We start from the raw sequence: 15505 nt of genomic DNA, 5'->3' as shown, positions 1-15505 counted from the left end.
GGAGGGAGGGGGAGGGAGGGAGGGAGGGAGGGAGGGAGGGAGGGAGGGAGGGAGAGGGAGAGAGGGGGAGGGAGAGAGATAGAGACTAGAAGATAAGAAAAACATTAATTGTTAGATTGAAGAATAAGCCACTTTGATAGGAACCAACCATGTATGTCATATCTATGAACAAGTGTGAAAATTTAGAAAACACCAAGTCAGAGCAACTTGGCTGGAGAATCTTTCAAAACTGCAAGCAATTCATACTCCTCTGACACATTATAGCCACAAACATAATCAATACATATTTAAACATTTAATGAAAAATGAATTTATGCCACATAGCAAATTTATTAGTGTTTACAGCTTCAATCTTGCTAAATTCCTCAGCTTAAAAATGCTGAAAGGCCAGAAAAAAAATCTGAAATTAATTCAGGCTGATGAAGAAGAATCTCACATAGGACATTAAGTTGCTTAAATGTTACTAAGCATAAAATGCCATGATAAAGTGGCATCTTGCTGTGTCTCTATTACATCTTCAGCACTAAAATTAATTTATGATCAGTCGTCAATTCATTTACATGTCAATTTATGCTAAATCCTTTCTTGCTGATAAATGCTTATCCTTAGATCCATTAAGCTAGAGTAAAGTCTGTGCTCTATAATATGACCTTGCTAATTGTTGCATTACCATTTTTATGAGCTACAAAAACTTACAGCCCCCCATGTTTTTGAGCCAATATTTAATCCACTGCTTGCCTACGTACTTGCTAAGTCAAATCTTCTGCTATAATTATCTTTGGTTAAACCAGTCCAAATATTGACCTTTACTAGATGTAGAACAAAAAGGGAAATATATGTAAAATGCTTTGGATATTCCAAATATTTGAATGAGCAACAAAACTACCCATTTTTTCTCCCTGTGTGTGTATAATTTTGTGTTCACATATGTACATACATGTATATGTGCACAGATATATAACATATAGGAAAAGCAAAACAAACAAGTAGAAAATTTTTCCTTTGTTATATAACATCCATTAATGTGTTTCACTCAGATAAACATCATTTGGCATCTAATTTGTCTTAAAGATCCTAGACCTGCTAAAGGAACATAAGGCAATGAATTTCTCATTTGTAACATTTACTAGAAATTTCTATTCATGCTAAAATTATTTTATTTTGTAACCAAGGGAAATCCTCAAATGAAAAATATAATGGACCATTTTCTAAACACCTGTGTAGCAAATAGATAATTTTTAAAATACTGGTCTTTTGTGGCGGTTCTAAAAAAATTAAACTATCTAAAACCAAAAAAGAAAATAGTCCTAAAATTCCATTTTAGTCCCTATGTGCATGTGTTCTCCAACATCCAAGACAACCTCTCGCCCACTTAATAGTGTCATTATTGACCTTAGTTGTGGCACAGAGGCAGATAGAATCTCAACTGTATGTTAAGGACACCCTTTTTCACATCTCTCTCCAGTCTACCTTCTAGAACTTTCTTTTTCATGGCATCATCATTAAATCCAGAATGAGGTTGGGGAAAATAAAATGATGAATCCTGTCTCTCTCTGTTACCTTGTGACGGTGTATTGCCGTTTAGGTAGAAATCTCACTAACTTAGTTTTGAATGTTGAAACTTTTCAGTGTTTATTGTCCAATCCATAACAAGATGTGTACTGCAATGCTAAACCTATTTTTGTGCTTTGTGACAAATAGGTGTTCGTGATAATTTACAAGTATGGGTTACCAAAAATATAATAAAATAATATATCTTTAAAAAATACTGGCAGTTAAATTTCAACAGTCCACTGTAACTGAACGTAGAACCAAATGTGTATTAAATACATGTCACATCTGAAAACTCCTATCATGATTTTAAATAAGGATTAATGTATCTATATAATTTTATGTGGATTATTAAAGAAATTATCTATCTATCTATCTATCTATCTATCTATCTATCTATCTACCTATCTATAAAAAAACCATAATGCTGGCATGTGTGCATATATATTTACCAATATATATATATATATATATATATATACAATATAATATATATTATATATTAAGTGGTAGTATATATTCAAACTAAATGAAGTTGTATGATTGAAATAATCTGCAATAAATTTCTTCTTCATCCTTAAAGTTAGGGCATTTGCAATCATAGTTTTAAAGGTTAAGTGAACTAATCTAGGGTTAATCTTAAGAACAGAGGGCAAGACACAATTGCAAAGTGCCAGATCCTAAGGACTCTAGAGTTTGAAACCTCAGTCCTGCATTCTTTTTATCTTTCCTCTCTGTTTCCCTCTTTCCTCTGAGAATTCTTTCCCTCCATCCTTCATCTTTCCTTCCTTTTGTTTATTTCTTGTTCTCTTGCTATGTTTTTAAAATGTGAAAAACCAGTCAGAGTTTAGTAGTGCCCATCTATAATTACAGCCTGCAGAACTCATATTGGTCTACACAGTAAGTTCCAAGAAAGCAAGGCTACATAGTAAGAACCTATCTCAAAAAGAAAATAAAAGGTGGTTAAAAAATCATTAAATAATAATAATAATAATGATAAGAATAATAATAATGATTTTATCTAAATTCCGAATCCAGTGATACATATAAGGACACAGAAATAAGTGCTTGTTTTGGCAATAATTATTGAAAGCAATATGTTTGTCAACACATTTAAAAAAAAACTCATAAAATTTAGAACTATTGATAATTTCTTCTCCTGACCTTTTTCTTAAATGAATATACATTTCAGAATTTAAATAGCACCATAGATTGTTAAATTTTTCTCAAACTATTCTGTCTAATGTATTTCTTCACAAACAAAAGAGTTCTGTTTTTATAATAATTGTATTTATTTATTTGTATGTGTTTATATGTATAGATATTTTGCCTGAATGCATGCCTGTGCACCATCTGGGTGTAGTGCCTGCACAAGGCAGAGGGACCATCAGTATTAATGTATACAGGAACCTCTGGGCAAATACCCAAAATGCATGTGCATCTGCAGCTTCCTCCCCTGCACTCTCTCAGCCAGCTCACAAGTTAATTGACACATATACATCCCATGTATATGTTAGCATATTCTTTCTATAGTTCCTCCTTTGATTTGTACACTCACAGGAATTTATGTACTCACATTCTCTATTATATACATGCCTATGCACTTTCTAGTGTGCTCACTCCTCCCAATATATACAACTCACTTCCTGTGCACATATACTCTCTACCTGACTCATACACGTTCCATGAGAGCTTATGATCTAATATACATATACACACATTTCATGCTCTCAGACTCAATGTAATAAGTTCAGTCTACTGTGTTAATATACAAACTCTGTAATAGAGAGAGAGAGAGAGAGAGAGAGAGAGAGACAGAGACAGAGACACAGAGACAGACAGAGACACAGAGACAGACAGACAGACAGACAGACAGAGAGACAGAGAGAGATAGAGACAGACAGAGACTAGAACAGTAGTTCTCAATCCCTTTAGGGTCAAATGACCTTTTCACGTGGGTCACCTAAGCTCATCAGAAAACACATATATGTATACTACAATTCACAACAAGAGCAAAAATACAGCTATGAAATAAAAATGGTAATTTTATAGTTGGGGTCACTATAACATGAGAAACTATATTAAAGGATCAGAGCATTATGAAGGTTGAGAACTACTGGACCAGAAGGGAAATTAAACCTTTGATTAAATATTCTTTGAGTTTCTAGTAGAAGGAAAGACAAGACAATGGAAGTTTTAATTTATCTACTGTAGTGAAAGGCACAACTTTACTAAGAAGATGTATTTTCAGGACACATTAATTGTGGAAGAATGGATACCTAAGTGGCCTGATTTTTTTTTAACATACGGCAATGATTAGCAGCATACATATGTATCAAAAGAAATTTTGTTTTCTTAGCAATGCAAGCTTTGGCACAAACATGGAATTAGCTACAGGAGAAATGCACATTGCTTGACCACCATTGCCTAAGATACCCTAATTAGTTCTTAACAGTTGAGCTTGCAAAGGGGTAAAGTAGTGTTTTGCTAAGTTAGAGAGGTATATATTGTCTGAGGGATTATAATATTTAATATAGAACTTCAGAGGCTATAGCCGACTTCTGCCATTTTTGTTGGAACTTTCATTGCATTCTTAATGGGAAACAGTTTGGTATTACTAGTGAAATATGCAAAGATTTTGAATTTTGCCCTAAAGTAGATTATGCTAGAAACTCAGACAAAGAGGCTTAACATAATAGTGTACTAATAAGTCAGAGCTCACAGAAGGCAAAAGTTTTAACTTTTGCCCTGTCACCTTCAGCTGGATCTATGTTTCCAATCATCGCAATATATCTGTGGTTTTAAAATCTTAATTAGCTTGATAATCAGCTCAGCCTCCAGGCAAGAGGAAACACTGAAAATTAGATTCATGTCTCAGATGCCTAGAATCACCAAAGAGAAGGCAGAGGCGCTGATGTGTCCTCTGTACTATCATATACCATGGTCCAGCAGTGCTTGTAGATCTATCAGGCAGCTCCAATACTGTAGAGATTAAGAAACTCTCAGAGCACACACAGAATCAGGGAAATTCTGATAAGAAGCATTATGGGAGGGAAGGAATTATCTAAGTGAATGTAGATATAGCTTGTCTAGGATGACCCAAGAGAATGCAGAGATAGATTTCAGTTTGTTAGTAGCTATGTCCAGTAAGAGACATGTTTGTGAATTCAGAGGTAGATAACTAAGGGATAGAAAGACTGAAGTTTGTCTTTTGCTACTTTCTTTGTGTATATAAGGGATTTCATTTGGACAATTTTAAATCCTGGGAAATAGGCTATTGCTTAGTTCTTAGAGTCATCCTAGTCATGCACCAACAGAAGTCTGCTTAGTGAACGAGAAAAAAAAAAGGAAGCCTAAGCAATAAACAGTCAAAATAATTACACTTCTTGGCAGAGGACTGGTGATTATATTCAGCAATGTGAAATGCATAAATGTACTGCTTATCTCACTATGCATGTTTCCACTCCAAAAATATAATACCGTGTGTAACCTAAGAGAGGCTCCTTCTGAAGACTCGCTTATTTTCACCAGTGAATGTTTTTACAGGGTAAAATATCAAGGAGCGTTTTAAGATCTCATTCACTTTGTATGTTGCTCCCAATATACAAATTATATCATTTCTAAAAGTAAAGCTTTTTCATGTAACAGACTTGGTTCTCTAGCAGAGTGAACTTTTCTTGAAAGCCCGGGATATAATTGAGTTTTCCTTCATGTCTTTAAAGCTTTTTAAAATTCATGAATTTCCTTATCATTTAAGCAGCAAAGCAAAAGTATTTCTAAATCCTTTTTGAATTTGGTGTTTAACATTATCATATTTAAAATGTTACAAAAATAGATGGAGTGGAATAAATCTTACATAAGGAAGCATTTGATTTATGATGCATTTTGATGTTGCAAATAGGTCACTTATTCTCATTCTTGTTACCTGTGACAGAGCTGTCTAGATTGTCCATACTGGATCCAGGTGTCTGGTCTAGTGCTCTGAGGGGCCTAGGAATTTCTAATGGTTCCTCTTCATCATCAGCATCCTCATCTGGAACATCTGTCTCCAAATCAGAAATCAAGGCTCCGGACACATAACCTAATGGTGGAACTGGGGGTTGTGGAGGTGGAGTATTGCTCTGAATGTGCCTGCAATTCAAACAAAAAGAAATGAAAGACAAAAAGTAATCTGTTAACATTCAACGAAATTGTAATTGCTGTTCAATGGCAAGTGATGGTAGCTCACACTGTCTCCCATGCTTATTCACCCACAGTACGGTCATCTACTTCATCTACTTCAGCAAGGACACAGATATGGAAGGGCAAATGCCCTACCAAAGGGCAACCACATAAACTATGGACATTCTTCCTTTGATTAAACAATCAAACTAGGCAATACACAGGAAGGAAAATATGTATCAAGAATTTTTGTGTCAATATATTCTTAAAAAGAGAATAAGAATATTTGTTAAAAACCAAGTCTTTTTATTTTTATATTTTTATTTTTTATTTTGCCGTAACAACAGCTACTTAGTTTTCAGGTTAGTGTTGAAGTCCATCTCCCTTGTGTTTTGATCTATGCAACTTGGTTGGAGAACGTTTCTCAGGTGAAAGTGTGATTGGCCCAGCCCTGCCTCTGGCACACTTCCTGCCCTATGAGGATGCTTTTGGCGTGACTCCCATCATATTAAACTGAGCAGATGTTTCATGATCCCAGTGTAGATTAGACACAAATACTTTGTGCTATTGGTACTTGCAATCTGTCTCACCAACAAAGTCTTAAGGGATTGAATTTAGAACATAAGGAATATTCAATAGCCTTGTGGGTAAAGATGCCTAATCCAAAGATTACAGAATTAATAGAACATGCATGGTCATTCTTTTATTAGAAAATACTTAAGAAAATTCTTGGTGCACATTTTATGAGTTACACAATGTAGAGCTGGACCCTTGGATCCATTGGATTTGCTGTGAGGCTGTTAATGAATTATTTCTGACCTGTAAAATGCTCAATGGAAGTAATTCATGGTTGTTATTGTAAGCAAAAAGCAAATGTGCTGTAGTCTGAGTTTTAAAAAAATTTCCCACAGAAGTAGTCAAAAGGCTACTCCCTAAGAGTCATGCTAATAAGAACAAGGCATTTTTGCTGTTGGCTTTTGAAAAAAATTGCAGGACTGTTTTTGTTTTGATTTGTAATCTTTTGAGAAAATGTTCCATTTTTTTTAAAAAAATAGTTGAGTCTTCTGTGAATTGCATTTGTGAATTTATATGCAACTCTAAAATTATCAGGATTCTAGATTTCTCAGGGATAAATTCCCAAGAATTGGATATCACTTCAATGGGAGCAGATCTAATCTCTAAGGTTATAGAGCAGGTATTCAAGGAAACTTCTTGGCGTTCATCACAACCCATTAACTTATAAAGGAAGGCAAAGCAAGTGTTGGAAAATTCTCTTAGACTGAATATTGAGCATTGACAAGCTCACTTTGCTGTATATGTGGTATCACATACAGTTTGTAAATTGGAGAAACAGGATCCTATATAATGAAGACGAGGACGTCAAGCAATATGAGACATGTGGTTCATTTCACGTTGATGATACAGATTTGTTGAGGGGCTGGGAATATTATAGATGAATACTGTAATCCTACATAACTTTTGGCATGTGTTGATGGGAAAAATTAAACAGGGATTAAAAAAGGTACTCCTTAATTTAAGTAGTAGTAGAAATTATTCTCAAATATGAGGTGAAGGTATGCAGGATTTATACCTATCTTCTAAAGATAGAAAGTCCTTCGTACATTTTATCTGTTAATATGAATAGCAACCCTGGATGTGAAGCTGAGACCTTTTATCTTTAGATGTCTGGGAATATGATGTGTATCCTAAAGCAAGGGACCCTTCCAAACCGGAAGAGCAAGCACAGTACTTTTTTCGGTAATGGATGAATTGCTATTCCTCTATGCAAAGCTAGCTGTGGCATTCAGAATACAGATGGATCAAGTAGAAACATACTCAAGGAGAGAAACATGGTCTAGCCTATGGGTAGGTAGAAGATATGGAAAAGCCTATTCACCAATTCAGGAGATATCTATGAGGCAATTACTAAATGGGAGACTTTAAGTGTGAAAAAGACATCAGTGCTCAACTTAAGTGAAAATCCAACTGCATCTAAACATTAGAGATTAGAAATAGACAGGTAGTTTCTCAAGAATCACAAAGTGTGCAAACACATTTACATATCAAAAAATCACAAAGCATAATAAAGAGCTTCAATTCAACCCCCCCCTAAAAAAGGTAGATATTTTCCTTTTAAACCTGGAGGTAGTGTGTTCTTTCTGATACAGTGACTGTAGAACTGGAAGCCCTGGTCTACACAATATTTAACAGGACAAATCATCAAAGGGCTTTTAGTCACAAAGTCATAGTTTCATCTCTCAATGGGCTGACTATTAAGGTCAGTCACGAATGTATTCAACCTTAATAGACCTAAGGGAATGTCTCTAGCTCTGTCCCCATGTATATCAACGGGTTGGTTATCATCACTTAATCTTGCTAATGCAGGTAAACTGAGCTACCTGGGACTCCAATGGAAGAAAATGGGGAGATCTCTGCTTTTGGAATTCTTCAGTAGTTTGCTCCACATCTCTTTCCTTAGCTTATTTTAAACCATAGTGTTTTTTGAGAATAATCTGTAACTTTGTATATAGATGATCCAGTGAATTCTTTAAACTCTTTTAGCGTGTTCTAAAACTGCAGTGTGATTTTGGGGGGCTTCCTGATCATATACCTAATCATAATTTAAGGTATTGTTGGGAGGGTTCCTTTTAAATTTGAATAGAAGCCAATTAGTAGTATCACTATAATTTTTCACATGGGAGAACTGAATGTATAAAGGACAAATTTCCACAGGTCACAAAACTGGTTAGATACATCCATTTTTGTGGAATTCCTCACTGGAATCTCAGACTAAGGAAGCAGAATACACTTGGAAGTAAGATCTAGGTTTCCTATCTGAGTATGTGAAATTTTTCCAGGTGATTCTAATATGAATTAGCATGTGCATTTAAAATAAAAGAGGCAAGGCTGCATGACTTCCTGAGTCTATACACAATTGTTTTGAACTAAGTGATATTTTGTATAAAGCAGCTTTATGTAAAACAACAATATGGTTAATAGTAAGCATCTATGACTATTGAGAATATATCTGATGATTGTGAAAACTAATAAAGGTCTTCTGTTCCACAACAAAGAACATGTTTGTGCCAGCCTGGAGTGTTGTTCCTAATCTGGTTATCTTCTCAACTATATGCTTAGGTGTATTTTTTTTTAAAGTAGCTCATAAACATTGAAGATGATGGCTATTTAATTATGAATATATTTCAGTCGGTAGAGCTTTCCAAAAATGCAAAGTCTTTCATCTGATTTCATGTGTGATGTAAGTCAGTGGAAGACACTTTCTAGTAGGTCATATATGCTGAAACATAAATCAGTATTTCAGAAAAACCAAACTCTCTAAAAATTTTGAGGCTTGGTCCTATTTCTATGTTCGCACATTTTTGCAGAACATCTGAAACACTTCCATACGTGATTTATGAATTTTTTTTATTTATTTTACAAAAATCTTAATGTGTTCTTGATTTCTGTTGAAGCATTTATAATTTTTATTTTTATTATTTTCTAATCCACTTAATTCAGCCCAAACAAAGTCTTTTAATAACTGACGCTGACCATAATAATTCTCAGAAGCAAGTATTTACATATTTACAACCACATACAGAATTAATGACAGGCACTTTGAAGAATTTAAAAGGAGTTCTTTATTGCAGAATTAAAAATGAGTTCAAGGATAAACTAATCAATGCTAATCTGTGAATGAGAAAAGATTCTGGTGTCACCAAAACAAACACTTGGTCTCAGTCCCTGCTCCATTCACTTCTCTAGCTAGCTGTGTGATGTTGGCCAGTTTAAGTTTCTGTCACCAGTTTCTTAATATAGATGATTAGCACATATTCAAAATCAATTTTCATCCCACTCACATAGATTTATGAGCATCTCTACTTAATATATAAGCAAGAACATCTCCATAAGTAGAAAGTACAGGGCCTTTGCCTTACGGAGGATATTTACCATGTTTGTTTTGCTATATCAAATTGATAGGCCCTTGTTAACTCATCCAAGTGAGCTTGCAGCATGGGTTGCATCTCTTCCCGTGGGGATGGAGTAAGAGTGGCAGTGGACTGCTGTCCAAAGGAGATAGCAGGTGAAGAGGCCACACCACGAACAGGAGGTGTTGGGACCCGATCCTCATCTTCTTCCAGCTCATCTTCCATACCCTGATGCAAGTATGTTTGCACCGGTAATGGTGGGCACCAGCTATCACTGTCATAGCTAAAATTAAATAAGAAAAATGTTTAGTGACATACACAAATAAATGCACACTCATACTAGCAACGAATGGCAAACAAGTGTTCTTAAAAGTCCTCAGTTTATGTCTTCCTTATCACATTATGCTGTCATAATAAATCACCCAATTGTTATCTTAGTTCTTATCACTATTTACTATTATCTCAAAATAACTCAATTTATTTTTAAATAAACTTATTAGTCAATTATTACTACACAGTTACAAGAGGCAATAATTTCCCAACAAATTTATTCATGTGGAAAAAAAATTTCTGTTAAAGACAATTAGTGAAGTCAATGAATGGAGATTTATCAATCCTCATCTCTTGTGCATCTGTGTGCACAAATAGAATATGTCAATAATACTGACTGATCACCTAACACTTCTAGACCTATGTTAATTTATTATTGCATATAATATTCATGTCATCAATTCGTGGTCATAAAACCATCAACAAACTTAATTTCTTTAAGTTTGTCAACTGAAACAAATATCATGCTTATTTCAACATATAAACAGAAGCTCCAAATTATCTTGTAATAGAAGAGTAATTATGAATTTCACTAAAATTATTTGACACAAAATCCAACCTTTTCTATCCTTTTCAGTTTATGACACCTATTTTGAAGATTTAGATAGCATGTCAAACAATTTTTTAAAAGGGGATTCTGGATCAAGCGTATAGAATCCTGAAACAGTAAATTCTAAATCAATAACAGTTTCATTTACACTATGTCCATAGTCCTAATATTTACAACAAACAATAAATTCTAAGATACTATGAAAAAAAAGGAAGAGACTTTTCAATATTTGTGGTTCCCAAATGCCAGTAGTAATAATTTAAATGGGACATGGGCTGACGGAGCCATACTTAACACAGAGGGGAGCTATGGCTTCTGGAAGACATGAAGTTATAGTCTTCAGTGATATAGCCACTATGGAGTTATCTGAGTGTCACATGCTCACATGAACAGCTCTCGTTAAACCCTATGAGTACCAAAGCAAAAATCAAACTAATAAACACGTGACTAAGTCATATATTTGAAAGCTTGGTCGTCAGTGAGTGGTGTGACCTTTTAGGAGGTGTGGCCTAGTTGAACAAAGTGTGTCACTGGAAGTAAGCTTTGGGGTTTCAAATAAAACTCAAGCCAGGCCCATTGTCTTCTCTCTTCCCACTACCTTTTGATCTGGATGTAGAACTCTCAGCAACTTTTCCAGTACCGTGTCTGCATGTAGGTCACTACACTTACTGCCATGCTGTTAATGCACCAAATCTCTAATTTGTAAACAATCCTCAATTAAATGTGTTCTTTCATAAGAGGTGCTGGGATCATAGTGCCTCTTCTCAGCAATAGAAGATTTACTGACTGGACTAGGGAAGAGACTTTGTAAAAGGAAGGGAACAAGTTGGGAGATATATGAGGAAAACAAGAGCCTGACCAATACAGATGAGCATGCACCTAGCCAACCATCGGACTGAGCCTGGGGCTCCCAAGGAGTTAGAGAAAGGACTGAGGAAGCTTAAGGGGTTTGCGACCCCATAGGAACAACAATATCAACCTAACCAGGACTCCCACTCCCATGCCAGAGCTCCGAGGGACTAAAACACCAACCAAAAAGTACACATGGAGGGACCCATGACTCCAACTGCTTATGTAGTAGAGGGTGGCCTTCTCTGGCATGAATGGGAGGAGAGATCCTTGGTGGTGTGGAGACTTGATGCTCCAATGTTGGTGAATGCTAGGGCAGTGAGGCTGGAGTGGGTGGGTGGGAAAGGGAGCTCTCTCATAGAAGCAGGGAGGAAAGGAGATGAGATTGGTAGTTTGTGGAGGGGAAATCGGAAAATGGGAAGAGAGATAACATTTGAAATGTAAATAAATAAAATATCCAATAAAAAAAGAGGAGTGGATGTAGAGAGACGACTCTGCATAGTAGAATCAGAGGATACAATGAACTGCAACAGAGACTATTTTGGAATGAATACCTGGAGATCTCAAACAGTTTGTGGACTCACAATGCTCTGTTGGCCAGGAGCAATGGAAATATATTAAGTTAGATATGTGCAAGTCCAGGGGTAGGTACTAATGAACTCAGTTTCCAAAAGAATTAAAGAGAAAAATACTGTCCATATGCAAGGAGAGAAAGGAAAGTATAGGTTACATAGCTTATCAGTCCTAGGGAGCTTGGAATAAGGTCATGTCTACCTGTTCAGTCTCCTGGATCTCTAAAATCATGTATCCACAAACCAAATGTTCCCCACTGAGTTAGTTTTACCCTTGGCTCCTTTGTTTTTGTACTCATGGCCACTTGTTTTGCCTAACTGAGGCTACTTGAAACCAAATGGCTTTTTTCTCTTTTCATTTACATTTTTGCATCCCACTCCGTGTGGTCATAGAAACAGTCCTTCTGTTTCAATTAGCTTACAGCTGAAAGCCCTGCTTCAGAAGCCATGGACAGTTTGGAAGGGATGACTGTCTCTAAACATCTTATATACTACTGCGAACAGCAGACATGTTTCAGTGAGTTGCAAATAACAAGTCATCTCTATAAGAAAATCATATAGAATAAATTGCTATTCCTATTTATTAAATGTATAATGTTTGCCGATCTGTATCGAAGAAACGTTCTTCTAACACATCGCCATTTCAATTCTGTTTACGGAGATCACAGTTTCCACTTGAAGAAAGTGTTCTAATGCTCTAAAGCCTGAAACCAGCTCCCCTTGTTGCATTTAATGCTTTTAGGTTTTCAAATCCAATCAATCAGACTGTTTACAAATTTATCTATGAAGACATCAGAGCAATATAAGAGAGCCACTCACTTCCCTCTGGTCTATTATGTTCAGTTAACATAGCTACGCTTTGACTTATTTTCTAGACAGAGGACATAGTTTGTCAGCAAGACTCTCACAAGAAACCAAATGGCTTTTTTCTCTTTTCCTTTACATTTTTGCATCCCACTCCGTGTGGTCATAGAAACAGACTTATTTCAAATAAGCTTCATCTTTCCAGGTTCTTTATTTTAGTCTTACAATTCTGCACGTTCAATTCATTCTGAGTCACATATCTTTTATAAAATTTACTGAAAAAGCTAACATTGCTGGAATATTATGTTTCAGTACTGGTACTGGCAATCTTACTGAAAATGAATTTGAAAATGGATTTTAGACTTCCACCATTAAATCTTTTGTTCCTTCAGTTTAATATTGAGCATTTCATATGTTAGAGTATCTTTTCTCAAGCAGATTTATCTTGCTTATTGCTGGCCTAAAATACACTTATTGAATATGAAAAATTTTATTCGAGAGAAAGCTTAAGTTTCTTTGCATGGTTTATTTATTTTTGAGTCCTGCATTATTACAGTAAAGAAAAAAATATGTTTAGAACATAATAAAATAATGACCTAATTTCAGTATAGAATGGACTTACTGTTAACCTTTACTAATTGTAAAGTCAGCTTTACTCTGAAAAGTTTGTCAAAAAAACCCACATATTTTGTAGCAGAAAATAATAGTTATATTTTCAGTATTTACATTGTCTTATTGCTAAAGCTATTATAGTTTTACCTGTAGTACTATGTATATGTATGTATGTATGTATGTATGTGTATATATATATATATATATATATGTGTGTGTGTGTGTGTGTGTATGTGTGTGTGTGTGTAACTTAAAATAGTAATAAGCCATTATTACCAAAAGTATGCCTACCTGATAAATTATTAATGATTATTTTAACAATTTAGTTGACATGTAAGTTTAGAATAAAACATGAGTATCACAAGCAAAAGAAGCTTGTATTATATTACATACATTATTTGCAATGATAAAGTAAAAAGCATTCCAGTAACTTATGCTTAATTCATTTTCTGTTATTCAAGTAATATTGGGCAAAAGACAGACTCTTAAAAATGTTTGATGTTCTAAAAAATGTTTGATGTTCTAAAACATTAAAAATGTTTGATGTTCTAAAATACTAGTAATGGTATTACTAGTTAAATAAATTGCATAGAATGCTACGCTACTAAAATTAATTTCATTAGCCTCTCATTAATGTAGTTTAGATGTTGTCATCAGTAGCATCCTAATATGTCTGCAAAGATAATTGCAACCACAATGAGTAAACTTTATACCACTCCAGAACTTAGAAGGCTGAAAAAAGTGCATGTATTCAATGTGCTTTGTATGAATAGAAAAAAAAGGAAGAAAAAAAGAAAAACAAATTCAAGAGACCTGTAGAAAAACAAGACTGAATATAACAAGCCAAATCAGAATGAAATTAATATCACATGACACAGAAAACTGATCATCACTTCCCTGGGGTTCATATCTGATTCCACTCCAAAGGGAAAGAAAGGTTTAATGCAGTTATTGTGGAAAAAGGAGAGCACAAAAGATAACTGTACATAGTATATATACAGCTCTGTTTAATGATGTCCTTCACATTTTAGAGACATACACCTTATTTAAGCAGTACAATTTTGCTGTGTTTTGTAGTAACATACAAAGTCTACAAAATACTTCCAGTGAAAAACCAATGCTGTTTTGTTTAACTTTCCCCTGGCAAGTCCTCGTTCCCTGACATTCTGTTAGTAATGTATGGGACATCTTATCTGTCTTTCCTGATGAGTAATGATCAAGATGACAGCCAATCAATGTTGCATGTGAACTAACTTATTAAAGGCCAGGCACAAATACCAAATTACTAATAAAAATACAATAAAGTTCAACTCCAGCAAAAGCTCGCAATCTCTAATGGGAAGAGCAAAGCCAAGCACCACTTTAATTACTATTGAATTCTTCCATGCAGCCTATGACTATCATAAATGTATTACAGTCCCAGCTAGGCTCTAATACATTTAACACGTTGCCTTTCTCAAACCAAAGAAAACATATTAAGATGGGAAAACACTCGCACTATGGCAATATGATTGAATTAGCATTCAAATATCATTTCATTTGAATAATTATTGAATAACTTTTGGGTATTTTGGACTGTGAAGAGAGAAACTGGCTCATGGAAGGCTTAGAAGGAAAAGCCATGTCTATACTCTTCAGAAGCAGTACTGAAAATCACAATTAAAAACTCAAAACAACATATTCGATATTCTCGTTATTCTCAACTAGGACTCTGTCCTTCTCCCTCATGCCCATTCTCATTATCTTGCTTTCAGCCATTTTCATTTTTATATCAGCCATTTTGCTGCAATATTTGAAACTATCCACATGAACCAAGGTTCTTATCTAGTTTGTCATTAAGAATAAAAGAGATGAATTTTTCCATGGCATATGAGGATTCACAATTAACATCAAGGCTCCCTCTTAATTGATCTTCCTTTGTTGGGGCTCAAAATAGATAATGATAGACAACTAATTTTCGATAGTATCATTTATGCATAAATAAATCAAGATTCACCTGCTGTAAGTCTTTTCCTGGTTTACTGACTTAACTTATTATTTTATGTACATTGTTCATTTTTGACTTGTTATGCAATATAATGTTTTTGTCTCTTTCTCTTGAGATAGATAGATAGATAGATAGATAGATAGATAGATAGATAGATAGA

The 15505-nt window shown here is 34.8% G+C and overlaps 1 protein-coding gene across 3 annotated transcripts in view; it reads right to left on the bottom strand.

Moving 5' to 3' along the window:
* Robo2 (roundabout guidance receptor 2) overlaps positions 1 to 15505 on the bottom strand; it is a 497708-nt gene that overhangs the window by 23294 nt on the left and 458909 nt on the right. For all 3 annotated transcript variants that reach the window (XM_028756254.1, XM_028756255.1, XM_028756252.1), the window contains exons 23-24: positions 9664 to 9924; positions 5477 to 5682 (exon numbers count right to left, since the gene is read on the bottom strand). In XM_028756254.1, the coding sequence (XP_028612087.1) occupies positions 5477 to 5682; positions 9664 to 9924 (467 nt within the window). The remainder of the gene's footprint in view (positions 1 to 5476; positions 5683 to 9663; positions 9925 to 15505) is intronic.

The sequence above is a fragment of the Grammomys surdaster genome, unplaced genomic scaffold (genome assembly GCF_004785775.1).
Source record: "Grammomys surdaster isolate TR1022 unplaced genomic scaffold, NIH_TR_1.0 126115, whole genome shotgun sequence".
Classification (NCBI taxonomy): domain Eukaryota; kingdom Metazoa; phylum Chordata; class Mammalia; order Rodentia; family Muridae; genus Grammomys; species Grammomys surdaster.
This window is presented reverse-complemented; position numbering and strand designations above follow the sequence as displayed.